Here is a 22897-nt window from a genome sequence, read left to right on the forward strand (position 1 = left end):
TGTCCGTTCACTGTGGACACGTCATGGAGACACTGCACGCACGCACGCACGCACGCACGCACACAGCAGTGGGTTCTCAAACCATTTCATTTCAAGGATCCCCAGTTTTGTATTGCATTAGGCCACAGACCCCTGTGTGTGTGTGTGTGTGTGTGTGTGTGTGTGTGTGTGTGTGTGTGTGTGTGTGTGTGTGTGTGGTGTGTGTGGTGTGTGTGGTGTGTGTGGTGTGTGTGGTGTGTGTGGTGTGTGTGTGTGTGTGTGTGTGTGTGTGTGTGTGACAGACAGACAGACAGACAGACAGACAGACAGACAGAGGTTACGTACCTTGACAAAGGTAGGGGCGACTCCATTCCCTGAGTATTGCTGGTTGTACTGTGGGCTTTGGGTCTGGGAAGGACACAACATTCAATTCTGTTCAAACTGAATAATGGGCAAAATCTACAGGCTTGTAGATCTACAAGCTCACCATGTGGTCTGCGACGTGCTGTGAGCTTTTAGATCAGCATTATTCAGGCATGACGACATCGTCATTGCCCGCTAAAATACAAAACGGACTAAATCAACTGTAGATGTACTGATTTAGTCAACACAAATTTAACTTAAAACCACTTTGCTATTTGGGGATCATACCGTACGTAGGTCATTGATATTATATGGCATTTAAATGGTAAATGGTAAATGGTGCATTTATATAGCGCCTTTTATCCAAGGCACTTTACAGAGATTGTGCATTACATTCACCCATTCACACACACATACATACACCGATGGCAGCGGAAACCATGCAAGGCACCAACTAGCACATCGGGAGCAATTAGGGGTTCAGTGTCTTGCTCAAGGACACTTCGACAGTAACTATGCGGGAGCCCGGGTTCGAACTGGCAACCTTACGGTTACCATCCAGGCACTCTACCCCTTTGACTATAGACAAAAAGCAGAACATCTCAGATGACTAAAGATATGACTACATCAAATTATGCTGTCAGAATGAACACTGGTCTTTAGCTACCCCTTGATTTTGTCAACTAAAACTATGACAAAAACTACTTTTTTTTCACTGATAAACGAGAAAAAATAAACTAAGCCATGATGACTAAACTACATAGGTCAATTTCGTCTCTTCCCCATAGAGTTATAATAGCGTACGATCCTTTGGATCACTTTCAGAGCGATTTGTTGGATGATCCATCAGAAGGACATCTGGAATATACGAGACGATTTAGCCATGGTTCACATGGCGCTGGTTTGTCATGGCGAAACAACCAGTTTTACGCATTTTCCCATTTACAACGTTAACGTCTACATACATACATGTTCAGATTTCAAATATAAAGTGCTCGCCCCATGAGCCACGCATGTTACAATCCTCCTCGGGTGGGTAGAAGTACCCGTATCTTCCCGTCCAATAAAAAGCGTTTTAATCCGATCGGTGGCCATTTTATCACAGTTATAATGTATCCGCATGCACCAACCGATAGGGGCGCATAGTTGAAAGCACATGGCCAAAAACTGATTAAACTTTGCTTTTAATTAAACAATACAGAAGATACCGGTATTATACCCGCCCTAGCAGAATGGTAACATCCATGGCCCTGGGGTGAGCCCTTTATATTTGTAATCTGAACATTTGTAAGGATTGTAAATGGAGATTGTGCGTAAAACACTTCAGGCCAGGGCTACCATGAGCTCACAGCACATTGCGACACGTTGTGAGTGAGTTTGTAGATTTTTGGTTTATGCTGGGGACCTGGGGTTCAAGTGGTTTATAGTCAGAGTCAGATCTGATTATCCTTATCTCTTTATACTTTATTTCATGCGTCAAGTTGCACAAGCAAGCACCAACCGAAATCGGAGATCTGCCTCTCCATATCCCTCTCCCTCCATGTTACAAAACATTGTGTTACCGCGGTGCAGTGTTTAATCGCCTGGTAGAGACACTCTATAGATATGATCAATTAAACGTAACGTAATATCAAAAACCAACATTAACCATGGCCATTAAGTCATCAATAATGTTTATAGAACACATTGTAGTGAATTCTAAGTAGTTTAGAGACAGTTGGAACTTGGCATGTAGCCATTATCATTTTTCAAGTGCGGTCGTTCACTATTTAATATCATGCAGGATTTACACACTGCTTTAGTTCATTGCCAAGCCATGCTTTAAACTATATTTCTGTACTTTTGCATAATAATACCCCACTTCCAAACGAATGGTGTCGGTAGCCTACTTGGAATTCACTAAAACGTGTTCTATAAACATCATTGATGAATTAATGGCTTTTTAAAATAGATATTATGATAAGTTTCAGTGATCATAGAAAAGTGTCTCTTACCATGCGAACATATCAGGCCATTGTGTTGTGTTGTGTCATGTCCAGCAGTCACGGAAAACATTCCAATAGAGAGTATGCGCATGCATGAAGTGAATGGAAGATCGAGTGGCAAATCAAGTGGCAAAGTGAGTGACAATTTTGAATTTAAGGTTGTTTAAAGTCATTTAATGCAATCAAATAGGACTTTTCTTTTTGGATGTATACGAGGGTATACGCGTGATGATCACGTGATCACGTGTATACCCTCTATCGGACTCTAGCTTGTTTCATTTGATAAAGTAGCGTTCCTTGTCGAGTGGCAACAAGGATCTGTGCCTGTGATCTAGCAAGCCATGAGGCCTACTTTTAAATTAGTAGTATTTTAAAGTATCTGTGTTTGAAAACCCAACGCGCCACTGTTTATTCCGGTTGGGAGAACTCTGAACTTTACCCCAGCTCCACCCCCCAGCTATTGACGCCCCTGATGACACAACGCTGTGTGTATATGTATAATGGGAAAGAGAACTATAATTGTATAAATTGTAAACAGTGCTCTACCCTCTGTGGGCTGATGCAGAGCGGCTGCACCAGGCTGGAGTGTCTCTGTGCGATGAAGGAGGAGGAAGAGGAGCAGGAGGAGGAGGAGGCAGCGGCTGAGGAGATCTCCCTGGACGAAGAGATGGTCAGCGACATGGTGCTGGTCTTCTTCTGAGTGCTCTGGAGGCTGCGAACAATTCACAATGTAGGCATTTAGCAGATGCTCTTAATCTAGAGCGACGTACCGCAAGCAAGAACAACCCAAGGTAATACATTCAAATTCATAAGAAAATAATATAGTCATCAAGAATCATGAGCAAACCTAACATCCGTCTAACAGTACCGCACGCACGCACGCACGCACACACACACACACACATATTTATGATTTAAAGTTGTTCCTAAAGTGCAGGTGCTTTTTTGGACTGCCTTCCTAATGTTGTTTAAACCAGTGGTTCTCAATGTATACTGGCGTACATAGTTATTTTCATTTTTGTCAAAGATTGTAGGCCTATAGCTATATTAACTAATTTTAACTGCATGGGATCCCTTGGGAGCCTTGTTTTCGTAGACCTATTATATATATATAGCCAAAATTGTTTATTTTGCAAAGCTTGTCAACCCTGACTGGCAGGCTAGGAGGCAAACAGGTGAACTTCTGATTACCAGACTGGCTCTTTAACCCAGTTAGCTATGCAATTACAGCCACACCCAGACAGCTCTACCAGGAGTGGGGTTTGAACCCACGCAGACATATGCCCATTGGATCTTAAGTCCAACGCCTTAACCACTCGGCCATCCTGGTACAGGACTTGCTCTTTCTTTAGTGTTTTCGCCCAGGTGGGTGTGGTTATAATGCTTAAACCCTGCCTAACCCTATAACTTCACAGACATAGAGCACCGAAGTCTGACGTCAATATCGGTAGAGGGCGCAAATCCACAGGTTCATGTACTTTTTATTTGCATTGTAATCCCCATAGGGGGATTTTAGATCGCACTACATGTCATCCCGAAGAATCAACTGACTGAGAGAAAACACTATTGTTACCGCTACTGAATTAGTTACATTTTCGCTAGAAACAGACTTACTGTGCCATGTTTCAGGCATTCCAGGGGGCAGTGTCGCCGTGCCCAGCAGGGGAATGAAAGGTGGTGTGTCCCTAAAAAGAAAGAAAGACAGGAATAGACAGTCAGACAATCGACATTTTGGATTAGTACAGTTGCTTTTGAACCTGTCCCCCACTCAAGCCAATTGTTTTGAGTGAGGTTTTGTATTTATTTTCTACTTACTATTAGACACAATGGATATGATTATTAAAACGGTAACATTATCCAGGCATTAACCCATTTTAGACGGGAACCCCTTTTGGTGTTTAAGCATTATGTTATAGCTATTGAAAAATAGCAGATCTACAAGCTCATAGCGCGGCACTAGCTTGTAGGTCTGCTATTTTTGAAAAATCGTGAAAATGTAGCGCAAATCTTTGAATATATATATTCTTTCAGAGCGAACATTTTTAACTCTTAATCTTTGCTTCCGGGGGGGGGCACTGGAACAACATATTTTCAGATGGGGGTCGGTGGTCGATTACATATCATTTGGGGTCCTTGACATGAAATATTGAGCACCACTGATACAGAAACATAGGTATTTCAGAAAACATTATCCAGGCATTAAAGGGAGTGTAAGCTCTTTATTCTGATAGTAGTCATTGCTATATATACTGTATATAGTGTTTGTTCAGTAAGAGGGGTCTCCTATCCTATCATCTCTGCAGCTCTTCCCCCCCCCCCCCCCCCCACCCACCCCCACTCTCTCTCTCTCTCTCATTAGCAGGCAACAGCGGCAGCACTATCTCTCTCTCTCTGTTTCTGGCACAACAGTGCCACTTTTGGTACTCATTGGTACTGGTGCTCATTAACGTCACACACAAACATAGTCACACACATAGTTGAACACATAGTCACACACATAGTTGAACGTTGGACATTGCTGTTCCTTGGAGTGGTTGCACGACTCAAAAACAGAAAACAGATGTTCAGGTTGGGATACCATCACGTCCATTCAGGAGAGTGAACACTACAGTGCATTTATCAGCTTCAGTTTCATAGTCCAATTATGTCTGCTCGTTTTCTATTTGTTTGTTCACTTCCAATTTTCACATGATAATAGTAGTGCAATTCTTTTCTCCTTGCATAGCAACATTTGTCGAACCCAATTTACAATTACTGGTATTCATTTATGTCCTTGATATTTCAAGGTGGCGTAGTCTTTAAGAGTCTTTAAAATTAAGAGTAAATCCTTTACCGCACTCGGTTACACATGGCTGTCATTATCATGTACAGTCATGTTACAATTCTGCTCGGGTGGGTATAAGAAGCACTGTATCATCGGTGGCCATTTTCTTAGTTTTTTCGCCACATGCTTTCAACGATGCAACCCTATCATTTGGGAGGTGTACTGCACTCGAATACATCATACCCTTTTGAGACATATTGTAACATCCGTGGCCCAGGGGTGAGCACTTTATTTGAAATCTGAACGTTTATGTAGACGTTAATGTTATAAATGGAGAGAGTGTGCAAAACAGGTTGAGGTTCCGCCACATCGTGACAGACGAGCATCATGTGAACCATGGCTAGTGAGTAGGTGACAAACACAGAAATGTGTGTGGGGAGGAATATCAATTGGCATAATAACGACTAAATTGGGGGAGAAAAGGGCAAAGAAATAAAATAAATAAGTGCTACTCTAAATGTAGGAGGGGAAAACAATGAGAAAGCATCAACATTCTGCCCAGTCAGTATAGTTTTACTGCTGCTCAGCCCACCTGTCGCTGGACAACAGCAACAGGCTATTTATAAAAACAGGAGATCCCCCTGTTGTGCGTGCGTGCCATGTGCACGCTGCCAAATGTTTATTAATGGTCATAAAATACAGTAAAACACGAGTACACTCACGAGAACACCTAGTGTTTGAATTCTAAACACCTATATGACTGACTTTGATTGTACAAACTAAACACGTTTATGTGTTTAGAAAAGTGTTACTGGCGATTAAACATGTTCTTCTGTTTATAATCTAAACACTGTGACACGTTTAAAAAGTGTTACAAATAAGTGTAACCTAAATAGGTGTAACCTAAACGCTGGGATTTAGTCTAGTTCAGTGTTCACGTACGAAGTTACATGGTTTTGGGGGATATTTGTTCCCCCATGTTGTTGGGGAACAGCACCAGCAGAGGGCAGCCCTCTGCAGTGTGCATATATACAACATCACTTACACCAGTGAAGCCAAGCGCCAACTGAAGGTCAGCTGGTCAGGAACCCCCCTTGAACACTGTGAGTCTACCTTGGGGTAACCCTGGATAGATGTCTCTCTTTTAAGACCCATACAGAGAAGACCAAGTGTAAAGTGAGTGCGAGGAACAACATAATCCGCAAACTCACTGGCACAACCTGGGGTTCTAACCCACAGACTCTTAAGTCAACGGCACTAGCGCTCTGCTACTCAGCCGCCGAGTATGCCTGCCCAGTGTGGGAGCGATCTGCCCATGCCAAGAAGGTGGACCCCGCCCTTAATGCTAGCTGCCGCCTTATCACTGGCTGTCTGAAACCTACACCCACAGACCGTTTGTACATCCTGGCAGGCATAGCCCCACCAGAGATACGACGGAATGCAGCAAGCAGAAAAGAGCGGCAACAACAGTCCATCGACGAAAGACACCCTCTCTTCGGCCATGTGCCAGCCAAAAGCCGCCTTAAATCCAGGAAAAGTTTCCTGAATAGCGTCCGCTGCTCGGAACACCGAGCATAAGTAGTGAGAGAGTCACTCAGTGGGAAGAAAGAACTGGCAACCCCCCGTGCACCAGCCACAACGATGGAGTTAAAGGCTAGTGATGAACTACCCCCTGGAGCAGACTCAACCTACGCAGTGTGGAAATGCTTGAATAGATTAAGATCTGGTGTTGGGCGAGCAAAAGCCACTCTCGCAAAATGGGGATTTTCAAATGACGAGGACATTGGCCCTCATTTATCAACCGTGCGTACGCCAAAATATGGGTGTACGCCGAAATTACCGCAATTTTCGGCATTTACCATTTGCGCCAACGTTTGATTTTGAACTTGAGCCAGGACAAAACTCACGTCTGGTCGGGAGCTGTCGTACGCTTTGTCCTCACCTGTTTTTCTGTCGTAGAACAGCGGAGCAGCATTGTCTGAACTGCTGACACGCTGTCACAGGCATCTAAACATATGTTTTCACTCCTAAAATGTTAATATAAAACTGTATGTATATACATGTAAAAAGAAAAAGAAAAAGAGAGATTTCCAACTTTACAAGTAATTAAAATCGCGCAATTAAAAACAATATAACATGTTTACAATGTATTAGTTTGTGCTTAATCAAACAGTGCTTTACTGGCCTTGTTATGCGAGCGCACTTGTGAGATGATTTGGGAGCGCATCGCATGCGGCATGAGCGTGACATCAGATGCCTATAGAATCACTGTGATATTATTTTAAAAAAAGGCACATGGACTGCACGCCTTTATTTCCAAGTGACAATGACAATCATACAGCTTGCCTATTTGCAATTGTAGCAGGCTATAGGCGTAAGGGGCTTAATCATTCACCATTTAAATAAGCGCTTTGACAGTTCAGATAAAAGCGAGATCATTTTCGGGGGTCGGGAGGCGTGCGTCGCCAGCCCAGGCCAGCACATACCGGCACACATGCAAACCTTCATCCATATGTTTATGATTCGTTCATCAATGATCAAATCACTCCATAAACGTTGATTATGACTGCCTAGGCTTGACGACATGGTAGCCTATCTCTCATGCAGGCATCACTGACTCACCCACAGGACTTATCACAGCAGTGCGCAGTCTCACTGATCGCCTTCGCCGTGCACTGCGCACGAATGGGTAAAATTATTATAGGCCTACAAACGTATTCCATTCATGGCGATGCGATGTGTCATGTAGCCTTGAGGTGCGTGCGTGCGTGCGTGGACATGACAGAAAGGCAAGCGAGGTGAGAGGGAAACAGGTGAGAGGGAATTATTTAATTCATGCAGGTGTTCGTTCTTTATTTATTTAAGATACAACACACCAGTTAGTTGGGCTTGCAAGTTGTGTGTGTGTGTGTGTGTGTGTGTGTGTATGAGAGAGGGGGGTGAGGCGGGCAGTACGTTTTTCCTGTATCCATGGTTTCCAGGTCGTATTGCAGTTGTTCATGTCGCAAAAACGAGGGCGAGGCTTGATTTCATAGGGCGTGCCAGATAGATTTCAGCCGTCACATTTATAAACGTCCGAACGAAATTAAGGAAGAAACAGCTGTCTGCGATCACTTTGTAAATGCCGACCCGACGTGGGTGTACTACGAATCCTACACTCGAATTTGGGGCAGATTTTACACTCGATTGATAAATGAGGGCCATTGTGTGTGACTGTGGAACTGAGCCACAGACCATGCAGCATCTCCTCATATGCCCCCTGCTGGAACATCCCTGCACAGCATCGGACTTGGCAGAGTTTAATGAGAAAGGACAGCAATGTGTTCAGCTGTGGCTGAACCACATCTAGCCAAGTGTTGTAACTGACTGTCTTGTGGACACGATAAGAAGAAGACTTACCCCAAACTGTTTCATGCCAAGGACCCCCAAATTGACACTCATTAGCCCGCGGACCCCAATTAGAAAATATATGCAAAGGACCCTCAAAAAAGAACATTTTTACGGCTCTAACAGTGTTGACCTGAATTAGGCTGCGGCCCCCCATGTAATTGGCATTTCTATCTCTGGGAACCCAATTCATATTGTAAAATCAATGTTAATTTAACTCTGAGAGTTTACAAATGGTTTCATTTGTACACTCTTGAGTTACAGACCCATAAGGGTCCATTTGGTTCCTAATTATCTTAGCTTTTTAGCTGGGGACCCCCTGGAACTCTCTCAAGGACCCCTGGGGGTCCCCGGACCCCACTTTGGGAACCACTGACTTAAACCACAGTGTAGTCTTTTACAATTACAAATAGAGCAAACAAGTGAAGTTAAACCTGTAGCCACGTGTCAGACCAGACCACCCACATGCTTCCTGACAGATGAAGAGAAAAAAACACAATTTCCAAATGATTGTTGTTAGCACAGCGATGTTGTAATCCGCGGTGGATGGAGTATTTCCAATTTCCAGTACTTTTACTTCAACTCCACTACATCTCAGAGGAAAAGCTTGTACTTTTACTCCGCGACATGTATTTGAAAGCTTTAGTTACTAGTTATTTTGTAGATTTTGATTATTATTACAAAACCTATTAACCACTTCAGCCCTACATGATATTTCAGTAAGTAAAGTATGTATTCCACCACTGGTTGTAATGCAGAGTATTTATTCCAGTATGAGTACTGGTTGTAAATGCACAGTGAACAATGCATCGATAACTTTTCTCTGCAGACCATCAGGCACATTTGGTGTGTGGGACAGGTAGCCGTAGCTCTGGTCCAGTGCTTACAGCGAGTCTCTCTCACTGACGCCCTGCTGGAGTCCCATCCACTGCTCACTAGCAGCTTTTCCCACTGCGTGCGAGGGTTTACAATTCCCCGAAAAGAAACAAAACAACGTAACTACTCACCGACACAAAGCCTGCTAGACCTTAGTAAAAGTCTATTGTCGAAGCTGGGAAGCGTCTCAGATCCCCAGCTTCTCTCTAAAATGCACTATTTTAGTCATTAAATAAAATGAATCCAACCAGACAAAACCTGCACAGGCAAAACCCGGAAATGCCGTAGTAGAAGAAATGACTGTCCGGTACATTGCTTTATTAAAATGGCACAAAGTGCATTTTAGAGAGAAGCTGGGGACCTGAGACACTTCCCAGCTTCGAGAATAGACTTTTACCAAGGTCTAGCAGGCTTTGTGTTGGTGAGTAGTTACGTCGTTTTGTTTATTTTCGGGGAATTGTAAACTCTCGCACGCAGTGGGAAAAGCTGCTAGTGAGCAGTGGATGGGACTCCAGCAGGGCGTCAGTGAGAGAGACTCGCTGTAAGCACTGGACCAGAGCTAAGGTAGACTATAGCCGTCAAGCAGTGCAACACTCCAACCATACAGGGACAATCATTAATACATTTTTCTGCTCCTGACTCATCAGACAAGGCTTCCAATATAATTTGCTGAATGAAGCAATGTTATATCAAATCAATTAATCAAATTATTCCCGAGCGCGGCACGGATGCAGATCACCGCTCCTTGGCTGCGTCTCACTGCTCCAAGAGATGGGTCAAATGCGGAGAACAAATTTCACTGCGGTAACGTGTGTGACAAATCGTACGACTTTGACTTACATGAGAGCTCATACTGTCATTAATGGCACGCCTGCGTTGCTGCAGGAACGAGTTCCGTATATAGGCAGCCTATTTATCTTATCTTATTTGTAATGTTCTTCAATATATTGTTCCAAAGGTTGAGTTATCGTTCATTTATCGTTATCATAGCATTGGGTGGATTACCTCATCCAACAACGGCTACTTTTCAGGATTCAAATTCAAAAGTAGCAAAAATAGCAGATCTACAAGTTCAACAAGCTCAAAACGTGTTCCGTTTTGAGCTTGTAGACCTGCCATTTTTGCTACTTTTGTCTGACACTGTAGTTTGTAGTGTGGCAAAGTAGGGCATTCATTTACGAAACAAGACAAAACAAAACAGCAACAATATGCTATTTATTTCTAAGCAACATGTAGTCGGGTTGACTCAGGTAAAGGGGGTACTTGCATCAAGAGAAAGGGGTATACTGAAGCCAAAAAAGTTTGAAGTTGAGCTTCACACTGTGCACAGGTGCATGATGGGAAGCTGAGTTTTTAGTTTAGTGTAACACCAATGTCTTTCAGCACAAGTGTCTGTCTGTCTGTCTGTCTGGGCCCCTTTTCCACCGGTTGGTTCCCAAATGAACCGGTTCAGTTCTTTTTGGTTTTTAGTCCATGAGCCAGAGCTCCAAAATTGGACTGTTAATTATGAATTGAGTGGGCAAAACCATACCTATATTAGATTGTTATCACCATGAAACTTCCCCAATTGAGTACTTACACGAAGACAATGATTTATTGTATTACAAATTTTACATTTTTAAATATGCAAATGAGGCATTATGTAGGAAAATATGCAAAATAATCGAAAATATGAAAAAGCTACTACTGTGGAAGGGTTATCATGTATTAATTTACTTGTATTGATCCTATAAACAATTTAATATAGGTCTAGTTTGCCCACCAATTTTGGAGCTCTGGCTCATGGACTAAAAAACAAAAAGAACTGAACCGGTTCCCATTGGGAACCAACCGGTGGAAAGGGGGTCTAAGTGTTGCTGTTGAGCTTCACACTGAGTACAGTATGAGCACATAATCGTACAGTACTGTACAGCACCAGTACATACTCATACAGTACAGTATGTGTACAGTACTCGTGCAGTACAGTACAGTACGAGTACAGTATGCATTGTACAGTATGAGTACATTACAAGTAAAATACAGTATGACTACAGTACAATTTCAGTATGAGTACAGTAGGAGTACAGTACAGTACGAGTACAGTATGTGTCGTACAGTACGAGTCGAGTACAGTACAGAACAGTACAGTAGAGTACAGTACAATACAGCACGAGTGCAGGAGTACACAGTACACTACAGTAATAGTAGTACAGTACGAGTTGTACAGGAGTTCAGTATTTAATATCTATGATTATCACCATCAGTTCCTCAACACGTCAACAGTAATATGTCTGTTTTCAGATGGAAGTCTACCTAACAAAACTATGTCTGTTTTCAGATGGAAGTCTACCTAGGGCCTCATTCACACCTAATAAGACACACGCAAGACACACTTGTGTCCTGTGTGTTCTGTGTGTCATGGCCGCCTCAATGCATTTCCAATGGGAGTCACATGGTTTGATGACACAACCTTGTTGCATGGGGGGCGGAGGGCAGAAGACAGCCGTGAGTGAGGTGTGAACAAAACACAGTGAAAACTGTAGTAAACACCACCACTGCATGCTGGGTACATAGAGAGACATGATTGTTGAAATATGTATTATTTTGTTAAGTAAACACAGGGAAAAATGAAAATCAGACCCGTCTGACGCTGTACTGTACTGTACTGTACTGTACTGTACTGTACTGTACTGTACTGTACTGTACTGTACTGTACTGTACTGTACTGTACTGTACTGTACTAGCCCACCTCCCTGGCCTGTGTGTGTCTGTGTCTGTGTGTTAGGCTGTGCAACAGTGACACTTGGTGGTGAACAAACGCTATTTCCGTGCTTGGACACAGCCAGGGACACAGTAGACTGGGGTCAACCTATGCTTTCTATGGCATTCTAGACGCAGCTGCGCAACATGAGACTAATTAATTAGAGCGACAGAGAGAGAGAGGAGTGTGTGTGTGTACGTGTGTGCGTGTGTGCCTCAATTTAACAAAGGTGCAGACGATCAGAAATCAGCAGAGAGTGATCGACGTTTGCACTACTCTATGCCGAATTGAAGTGGACTCGGCCCCAGACTTTTTTTTCTCCCTGGAAATAAAAATGTCTGGGTTTCCGAGGCTAGGGACACAGCCACACACATAGCTGTCTATAGGAGTGGTTGCACCACTACAAAATACATACTATGCCTTCAATTAAAGTCATATTTCCACCAATGGGATCAGTGATAACATTTAGGCCATTGTTTCTCAAAGTGGGGGGCATGGAACCCCAGGGGTCCTTGAGGCGGTACCTAGGGGGTCCCCAGCTAAATTTGATAATATAGGGTCACAATAATTTCATCACTATATTGTCAACAATCTATTGTCTATTGTCAACAATAATGTCAACAATATTTATCAACATATTGTATATGTTGGCAAATATAGCAGATATGCGTTCGTGTTCATAGTGCACCACACAAACACTTTCAATACAAATATCCACTTATTCTGAGGGGTCCCTGGGGCACAAAATCGTTTGAGACAGGGGTTCGCAGCCAAATGCATATCATTTTGGGGGTCCTTGACATGAAAACACTGAAAGGGCTGCAGGTCGGTCAGTGCTGGTCTGCATCCTACGGTCCAGTCCCATGCGTGCGTGTGTGTGTGTGCGTGAGTGCGTGCGTGCGTGCGTGCGTGCGTGCGTGCGTGCGTGCGTGAGTGAGTGAGTGTGAGTGAGTGACACGAGGAGACTTGGCTTCACAGAAACCCGAGAGCCAGCACTGAGCTCCAGGCTAAATTAAACCTCACCGCCTAGTCGCCTACTGAGGAGAGCAGAGAGAGAGGCCTGTGGCATGACCTGAGATAAATCTCTCTCTCTCTCTCTCTCTCTCTCCCCAATTCAGTGGGGCTTTATTGGCGTGGGAATACATGCATTTATATTGCCAAATTAATGTGTAAATAAAGCTGTGTACAGTATTAACATTGCAGCATCACAATCAAATGTACTAGTAAACCTTCATCACTAACTAAAATCACACCCGTGTGAACTGAGTGGTGCAAATCCCCAGCCCCCCCCCCCCCCCCCCCCCCTCTCTCTCTCATTAGCAGGCAACAGTGCAGCACTATCTCTCTCTCTCTGTTTCTGGCACAACAGCGCTACTTTTGGTACTCATTGGTACTGGTGCTCATTAACGTCACACACAAACAAACATAGTCACACACATAGTTGAACGTCACGGACATTGCTGTTCCTTGGAGTGGTTGCACCACTCAAAAATACAAAACTGAAAATTGCGCTTTTACTACTAGAAAATACGCTGCCATGCTGTCTCTCCATTAATGTATACACTCTGTGCTGTACATGAAAAAAGCAGATAGCAGCATGGCTCAAATTAAAACCTTAAGTTTCATGCAAGCTCACCTCCATATTTGACTTTTCGTCGTTTTGACTGACTTTGTTTGTGCCTATATTCCCACTCCCAGTTGTGACAAACGTATACAAGAAAACGCAGCAATTTCTCCACATGTATTCAACCTATAGGCAGGTAACAGAAGACGTATAAGATGGTATAATGAGACCACCCATGCTGTACGGCTTAGAAACGGTGGAGGCAGATCGAGCTGGATGTGGATGCTATGATTCCCAGTAGGAGTGACTAGTCAAGGAGGGACATGATCAGAAATGACTCCATTAAACGGTCAGCCCAGCGGTCGGAAGGCTTGGGGATGAAGCAAGAGAGGTGAGGTTCAGGTGGTTTGGACATGTGCAGATCGACGAAGGTAGGTTTAGGTTTTTAGGTTTTATTTATTCGCACATAAAAAAGGTTAAAAACAGGAAAAAGAAATTCATACATATTAATATTGTGCAGGAGTTAAAAGCCAAAAGGCTTTTCGAGAACTTCCCCTAATTGAAGAATCAGACATTAAATATAAACAAAACAATACATTTGGAGACGCAGCGGATTCGTCTGTTATCACTGTATTAAATATAGGAAATCAACCTGGACATTGGAATGTGGCTAATATGGCCATACTGGCATACTAGACATTGTGGTGTTTGGCTGTGTTCACCCGGACTGCACGCATGTGTGGTGGTGCAGACATAGCCGCAATTTGCAACTCTAGATTTTTTTATAATGGGATAAATCTAGAGTTGCAATACCCTCCATTGACTCCCCACTCATCCAATTTGGTTTGTGATCTGCTTGTCTTAAACAACGTTAAACTCACAAACATTGCAGCTGTAGTCCAAGCTTGAATATTATCCTCTTTCAATCTGCCGAGCTTGTTTTTCATAAAAATCCCCCTTAGACATGTTATGAGCTACTTTCTGTCAAGACATCTTCAGCAGGTGATTCTTTTTCTAAGTGTTGCAGTTTGGAAGCACTCGTTTTTGTTAACGGGTCGCACTGCTGCCTCCTGCATTATGTGCAAATTCGAAACAGGTGGTACGCCTGGGCCGTTCAGTGACTTATGACGAGTGCTTCCAAACTCCAGCACTTAGAAAAAGAATCACCTGCACAGAATTTCTTGACAGAAAGTAGCTCATAACATGTCTACGGGGGATTTTTATGAAAAACAAGCTTGGCAGATTGAAAGAGGATAATTCAAGCTTGGACTACAGCTGCAATGTTGGCGAGTTTAACATTGTTTAAGACAAGCAGATCATAAACCAAATTGGATGAGTGGGGAGTCAATGGAGGGTATTGCAACTCTAGATTCATCCCATTGTAAACAAATCTAGAGTTGCAAATTGCGGCTAGTGCAGACATAGCCTGGTCAAGGACTCCCCCTGCTGAACGTGTCATTTCCAACTCTATTGTCGGGGCATGGAAACTAGGGGCTACTAATATTTACTATTCTCTGCCTATCGGGATGTCGTGCCTTCGCAACGCTCGGCGCGGCGACTCGCTCGGCTAGTGCCTCACGTGGCTCAAGGCCACCAGACACGGCTCGCCTCCGTCATTGACACAAAGCAAACGCTCCCATAGTTTCAGTTCCCGATTTCCCAGTATGTTGATTATCACATACTGGGGGTATTTCTAAGGTGCTGATCAGTGATCACGAACATTCTCTTGATTATCGGGTGATAACATCCGAAACGGGTGCTGCTTGGAGAAGGGTGCTGAAGCATATGGAGCTTGCCATGCAAGCAATAGGAGGAAGGCCAAAGGAGACAGGTTCATGGATGTGGTGAGAGAGGACATGCAGGCGGCTGGAGTGAGCGAGGAAGACGCAGAGGCAGATGGAAACAGATGATATTGAAATGCCTTTGCATTCATTTCCCAATTCTGTATTTCTTACTTCCTTGGTGTCATACTGATGGCTGCCACATGCTGTCATGTATTGGTTACTCGGGTCACATGACCAGGAAGCAGGTAACATAAATCTTTAGAGACACCCAATGTTATGTAACGTAATGTTATGATTGAGACCGGCCGGTTGAGAGGAGCGTTACATTACTAAATAAAGAAACCAGCGCTTCTTTCACCTGACAAATATCACTATGTGATCATTTCTTGTTTTGTGTGTGTGTGTGTGTGTGTGTGTGTGTGTGTGTGTGTGTGTGTGTGTGTGTGTGTGTGTGTGTGTGTGTGTGTGTGTGTGTGTGTGTGTGTGTGTGTGTGTGTGTGTGTGTGTGTGTGTGTGTGTGTGTGTGTGCATGCTTTCCTTGCTTCACTTTTATATCTATTGTTATGAGAACAACAGCTTTGTCATATACCTGTACAGTACATTGCCTCTTTGTCTCTATGGCGGCACCGTGGCAGCCATTGTTGGAGCATAGAGTATTAAAAGGATAGAGACTGATCTGGCGCGAAGCTCTGCCCCCCCCCCCCCCCCCCGCTATTCATGTCAGTGGAAGTTGCTCAGTGGCGTTTTGAAGCACCCGGAAGGACCGTCTCAGAACGTCTACTTCCGCATTTGACCACCAAATTGTGGTGGTCAAATGCGGAAGTGCAACCGAGCGCTCAATGTTAAAGCCCAGCTGCACGGGGTTTCCCGGTCATGAATCCACGGGTCCGCCTGTAGTCCCTCCTCTTACCACTAGGGCCCAGTGCTTCAACGTTGGAGTGCCTCACTGGCCGCTTGTGTTGGAGTACATGGCAATTAATGCAGTGTTTCCCCAAACTCAGGGCAGCCTGTGACCCATTTTCGGGTCATGGGCCACAGAACAATTAAGGCGGAAGGAGCCGGCTGCATGCATGGCTTGTGGGTCAGGGAAGGCTGACGGTTTAATTAGAGTCTCCTATTTATAGCAGCATGCTATGCCGGTCCTGGGCTCAGGTCTAAGTGAGTATACTGTGGTTCTCAAAGTGGGTTCCGGGGACCCCCAGGGGTCCTTGAGGGAGTTCCAGGGGGTCCCCAACTAAATGATAGTTAGGAACCAGATGGACCCTTATCGGTCTGTAACTCAGAGAGTGTATACAAATGGAACCACATTGCAATACAATTTGGGGTCCCAGAGATAGACATGCCATTTAATAGGGGTCCGTAGCATAATGCATGTCAAACTGGGGGGTCATTGACATTAAAATGGTTGAGAATCATGCATTGCTAGAGCCATAAAAATCTTCTCTTATGGGGGGTCCCTGGCATATCTTTTCAAATGGGGGTCCGCGGGCTAATGCATGTTGATTTGGGGGTCCTTGACATGGAAAGTTTGAGAACCACTACTGTAGTACACACACACACACACACACGCACGCACACACACACACACCATGAGAGAAAGCAGGCAGAGACAGAGCTGCCTCAACAGTGTAATGTATGAAGGGCTTTGCAGTTTGCAGCACATCACGCAGCACTGTCTGTAGACAACCCTAGATATGCCCTAAAGCAATGGTTCCCGAACTATTTCATGTCAAGGACCCCCAAATTGACACTCATTATCCCGCAGACCCCCATTTGAAAATATATGCCAAGTTACATGAGGGTTTAAGACCTGAGGACGATTCTACAAATGTCTTCTAAATCCTGACAGTTTCAGTCGTTCTCAAACATTTTCGTGTCAAGGACCCCAAAAATATATGTCATTATGGCCGCCGACCCCCATCTGAAAATATGTTCCTTCCCCAGAAGCAAAGATTTGAGTTAAAAACGTTCGCTCTGAAGGAATATATATTCAAAGAGTTTCATGATTTTCCAAAATAGCAGACCTATAAGCTTGTAGGGCAGCACTCGGTGCCGCGCTATGAGCTTGTAGATCTGCTATTTTTCAATAGCTAAAGTGTAACATGATGCTTAAAACACAAATTAGGTCATTCACAAGCTTTGTTGTTAGTTTATTCATCATTAAATGTTTATGCTAATGACAACAATAACAGTATGTTCTCTAGATTTACAGAGCTATAGCTTTGAACCACTATCACTCATTTGTGCCGTTGTACATGTACGACATAGTAGGCTATAGGGCTTAAAGGACTAGTTCACCCATAAATGCCTTATTTTCCATATTAGACACCTCATGAAATCTCCTACTGAGACTGAGTCTCCTATTGGTTAGAAGAAGGGGAAAAAATTATCTCCATGAATTCAAGGCTTCATGGGGTGTGTAATTGATAGAAAATAACTTAAGACATTGTTTTTGTAAACTACTCCTTTTTAAGTGGTTACAAAAATGATCTTCTCTCATGGCTGAGAAAATGACATGAACTTAAATTTCCGCATTGGCAGAGCAGTGATGGTTAGATTTGGGGGGGGGGGGGAGAAGAGAGAGAGAGAGAGAGAGAGAGAGAGAGGTGTGTCTGTGAGGCAGGTCACTAAGCTGTTGCATAATTTAATGAAGCTGCAAGTCAACAAACCGAACAGCATGTAATAATAGCATGTGCTATGTTTCACAGCTAGTGAGCTGAATCTTAAAGGGACACTTCACCCCTTTTGCAACCAGACCTTATTTTAATCATGTTTGGGAGACAAACACTTTCCTGGGGTTTTTATGTGGGTAATTGTGTGTTTTTAGATATTTTAGTATTTCAAAGTGTCCATTATATATGTCATGGACACTGGACTCACATTCCTTCCTGGACTACATTTCCCATAATGCTTTGATGCACTGCTCCTCCTTGTGGATAGGGGGAGGGCTGTCTTGCTGAGACAACATGTACAGTAGTCCAGGAAGTAAGTGAGACCAGTGTCTGAAGTGAGTGGTACTGTACTGTACTGTACTGTACTGTACTGTACTGTACTGTACTGTACTGTACTGTACTGTACTGTACTGTACTGTACTGTACTGTACAAGCCCTCCTCCCTGGCCTCTGTGTGTAGGGGTGAAGTAGTGGACCAGCTCAGTGGTCTTGTGCAGGTAAAAGAGACCCAATCAGGTCATACCAAAACAGACTATAAAATCAGACCCGTCTGAAGTGAGTGGTACTGTACTGTACTGTACTGTACTGTACTGTACTGTACTGTACTGTACTGTACTGTACTGTACTGTACTGTACTGTACTGTACTGTACTGTACTGTACAAGCCCTCCTCCCTGGCCTGTGTGTCTGTGTCTGTGTGTTAGGCTGTGCAACAGTGACACTTGGTGGTGAACAAACGCTATAATGCTATTTCCGTGCTCGGACACAGCCAGGGACACAGGGACAGACCCAGGGACACAGCCAGGGACACAGGGACAGACCCATGGGACACAGCCAGGGACACAGCCACACACACAGCTGTCTATAGGAGTGGTTGCACCACTCAAAAACGGTACCCAGTGCCCCAGATCAAACTTAGTCAAGTGCTTGGCACTCAGCATCAAGGGTTGAAAAGGGTTGAATAAAGTCTCTATGACATACTAGCGTCATACTTGTACTAGTGTTGTAGTACTCGAGTTATTGACTTGTCTCAAGTCCACATTTTCCGTTTACTCGCCCTTCTCGGTCTCGCCCTTAATTTGACTTGGACTTTTTTTTCTTTCTACATGGACTGTGTCTTTGGCGCAGATCGGTCCAGTGCGGTTTGTCAGAGATTTTAGATCAAACTGGGCTTTTTGGGTCACAGCCAGGACAGTCTATCTACTGTAACATTGTTGATTTTCACAGCAAATTTTAATTTAGTTTTAGTCATAGGGCCATAGGGAAGAGAGATGGGGAGTGACACGCGGCAAAGGCTGTCGGGATCGGGAGTCGAACCTGCAGCACGCCGTCAGGCTGGCTCAGCAGCCTATAGGTGCCCGGACGTCTTTTGTTGCATTTGTCGTATTTCAGTCATCTGAAATTGTTACGTTTTAGTCTAGTTTTAGTCGATTAAATATCTTTTTTCGACTACAATGTATTTTGGCAGGCCTTGATGGCGTTGTAAATGGCAGATTTTACACATGCTGAAAATGCTGAAAATGCAACGCATGCTGAAAATACAACACGTCGCAAGCTTGTAGATCTGCTATTTTCAGAGCACAACACCCGAGTGCAACTAAACTGGATCTCTTCTCCACTAGTCCCTCCCTGACATTTTATTCTAGTTATTATTATTTTGACCAAATTGTCAATAAATCAGTATATATCAGTCTGATACAGTATATGCAGTGTTGATTTTGACCAAAAAAAATTGCCGAAAAATATTGCCGACTACCTTTTTTTTACTGACGAAAACTAAATAAAAACTAAGCTACGATGACTAAAACGAAGACAAAATATATTGACAATTTGGTCAAAATAATAAAAACTAGAATAAAATGTCAGGGAGGGACTAGTGGAAAAGAGATCCAGTTTGGTTGCACTCTGGTGTTTTGCTCTGAAAATAGCAGATCTACAAGCTTGCGACGCGTTGTATTTTCAGCATGCGTTGTATTTTCAGCATTTTTCAGCAAGGCCTACCAAAATACATTGTAGTCGAAAAAAGATCTTACGATATTTAATTGACTAAAACTAGACAAAACGGGGGGTCGCGAGACTTGGCCAGCAAAGCATTTCCGGGGGTCCCCCAGCCCAAAGAAAAACGTTGAGAACCCCTAGCCCTAAATAACCCCTCCTTCAAGGTGGACATCAAAAATACTTTCTCTTGGCTGGGTTTCAAATAACTGCGTGTGTTCAGAATCCCATGCAGGCTCCGTTATAACTGAGGCCATTTCCCTCCTCCAGACATTTGTCACATACATTGGACCAATCCTACATTCATCCTTTCCCTGAAAACGGCTTCTTTGAATGGTTGAGATTGCTCACTGAAGCCACGTTGTTGCACAGCCATAACTCCCCTCTCTCAAAGTGAAAACCGCCATCACAGCCAGTGTTGTTTTTTTTGGCAGCAAATTTCTTTTGAATGAAACATTTCGTTTTAGTCACATTTTAGTCACCTGCAATGTTTTAGTGTTAGATTAGTTTTAGTCGACTAAATATCATAAGATTTTAGTCGACTAAAATGTATTTTGGCGGGCCTTATTGATGGTGTCGTAATGGCTGTTTTTTTTTTACATTTGCCGAAAATAGCCGATCTACAAGCTCACTTTAGTTTTCATCAGTGAAAAAAGGTAGTCGACGAACATTTTTCGTCTTAGTTTTAGTCGACGAAATCAGCACTGCCGTCACACAGTGCTGTACTGGATGAAAGTGTAATTGTCTCCACCAGGCCGAAGGCATGGGGAGAGAGTATGTTTTGCACTCTGTCTCCACCAGGCCGAAGGCATGGGGAGAGAGTATGTTTTGCACTCTGTCTCCACCAGGCCGAAGGCATGGGGAGAGAGTATGTTTTGCACTCCGTCCGTGTGTCCGTCCTTCCGTCCGTCCTTCCGTCCGTCCGCTATCAGCTAATCTCCGGCACCGCTGGCCCGATCCATGCCAAACTGTGCACACACACTCCCTGGATGCCAACGACAAACCTCTGCCCCAAATATTCCTCAACGGCCTGTTATAGTGCCACCATGAGGCCGATTTAGGCAAAACATATTTCTGTAGATAACTCGTACACATTTTATCCATACATCACACAATTCGGTATACACTATCTCCATAGTCATGTGATCAACACGGATCTGCACAATTTCCCATCTTCCATCCTGATTGGCTAAGATTGGCTTCCAAACTCACATGATTGGTCCGTTTCGAACAAAATGCCACAAATCACAAACAGTGTCCAATTTCCATGAAATTATACACACACATTGGACGACATGCCACTATTTTTTTTCCTAAATCAGCCTCACGGTGGCGCTATAAAAGGCCAATTCCTGTTTTTACCTATAACTGCATCGATCTGTATACAACTTATGTATGCACACTCCCTAGAGGTCATGGAAAAACATTTTCCCTGCATCCCTCCACATCTGCCGGTTATAGCGCCACCATGAGGCCGAGTTCTGCAAACACATTGTTTATGTTAGTCGCACAGATTTCATCCAAATCTCACGCAAATCGGTACACATGATCTCTGTAGTCATGTGATCAAGACGAGCCTGTTGGATTTCTCAGATTATACACTGATTAGCTAAGATTGCCTTCCAAAGTTTTCAGGAGTAGCCCGTTTTGTACAAAATGCTGCACATGTCCTGCTCATCCAGAATTCTATCCTCAGAGATGCTATGAGTAATCTGGCTCTGCATGTTTATATTACTCCTAAACATTTTGCCAAACATCACACACACACTCCTATCCTCCTGGTGGAGACCTGTGCCCAGAAGGGCACTTTTTCTAGTTTCCAGTGTTTTGTTCCTAAATGAACGCCCTACTTGGTCATACTGCGGCGTCACACAAGCATCCAATCGATCTTTTTTGTCATTTTTGATTTTCTTTTTCAGTTTTTTGAACAGTTTTGGACATAATGAGGTTTCCAACCGACAGAGACGACATATTCATCATGTCATTATTCATCTTTGTTGTTTCTTGTGGAACCAAACATGTCGCTGCTTGTACACGTACGTATATGAGTGAGTGACAACTTAAAAAAAACTCCACAAACGGCCAGCAATACAGTCTCTGTTGCAGACGCGTTTAGGATGACAGCTTTGAGGCCACTATGTGATGTGGACTGTGTTGAAATCCTCAGGTTAGAACTTAGCGGGGGTCATTGAAGTCAGCGGTCTTCAACGTTTTTCAGGCGAAGGACCCCCTAGCTGATCAAGGGACAGATGAAGCAGGGAGTCGGGGGCACCTCTGCAACCCCACTATTGTTGTTCCGACGTAACAACAGTCAGACGGGCACATGCGTGGCTGGTTAAGACTCACCCATATTCATCACACCCAATACTAAGTAAACTTCATCTTTTTTTGTCCCCGTCTACACCGATTAAAGGCGAGCCTTCCGGTACGGTATACATTCTTACACACTTTAGTTACTGACACACAAGGGTCCATTTGGTTGGGACCCAATGGAGATTGGGACCCAATGGAGAACCCCCTCTAGGACCCCGGTAGGACGTGACATTTTCTATTTATTATTTTCTTTCACCTTTAATTTATTCGGTAAGGCCAATTGAGAGCCAGCTCTCTTTTCCAATGACGCCCTGATTACAGTGGTAACAGGTACGGTCGCCCCAATTCCATCTCGCCCCAGCTTTTTTTCTCCGACCTCACGCCGACAGATCGGTGCGGCGGTTCTTGTATTCTTTATTTTGATTTACTTAGAATAAGGTTAGAAATAAGTTTAGGTTTAGGCATAGTTTTACTGG

At 43.8% G+C, this 22897-nt stretch overlaps 1 protein-coding gene across 1 annotated transcript in view; it reads right to left on the minus strand.

Annotated features, from left to right (window-relative positions):
* Positions 1–22897, minus strand: part of myot (myotilin) — a 70148-nt gene that overhangs the window by 43811 nt on the left and 3440 nt on the right. Inside the window, exons 2-5 of the mRNA XM_079497389.1 lie at positions 3942–4012; positions 2874–3039; positions 325–387; positions 2–32 (exon numbers count right to left, since the gene is read on the minus strand). Of these exons, the coding sequence (XP_079353515.1) occupies positions 2–32; positions 325–387; positions 2874–3039; positions 3942–3949 (268 nt within the window). The 5' untranslated portion in view covers positions 3950–4012. The remainder of the gene's footprint in view (position 1; positions 33–324; positions 388–2873; positions 3040–3941; positions 4013–22897) is intronic.

This window comes from Electrona antarctica, assembly GCF_951216825.1.
Source record: "Electrona antarctica genome assembly, chromosome: 1".
In the NCBI taxonomy this organism is placed as follows: Eukaryota; Metazoa; Chordata; class Actinopteri; order Myctophiformes; family Myctophidae; genus Electrona; species Electrona antarctica.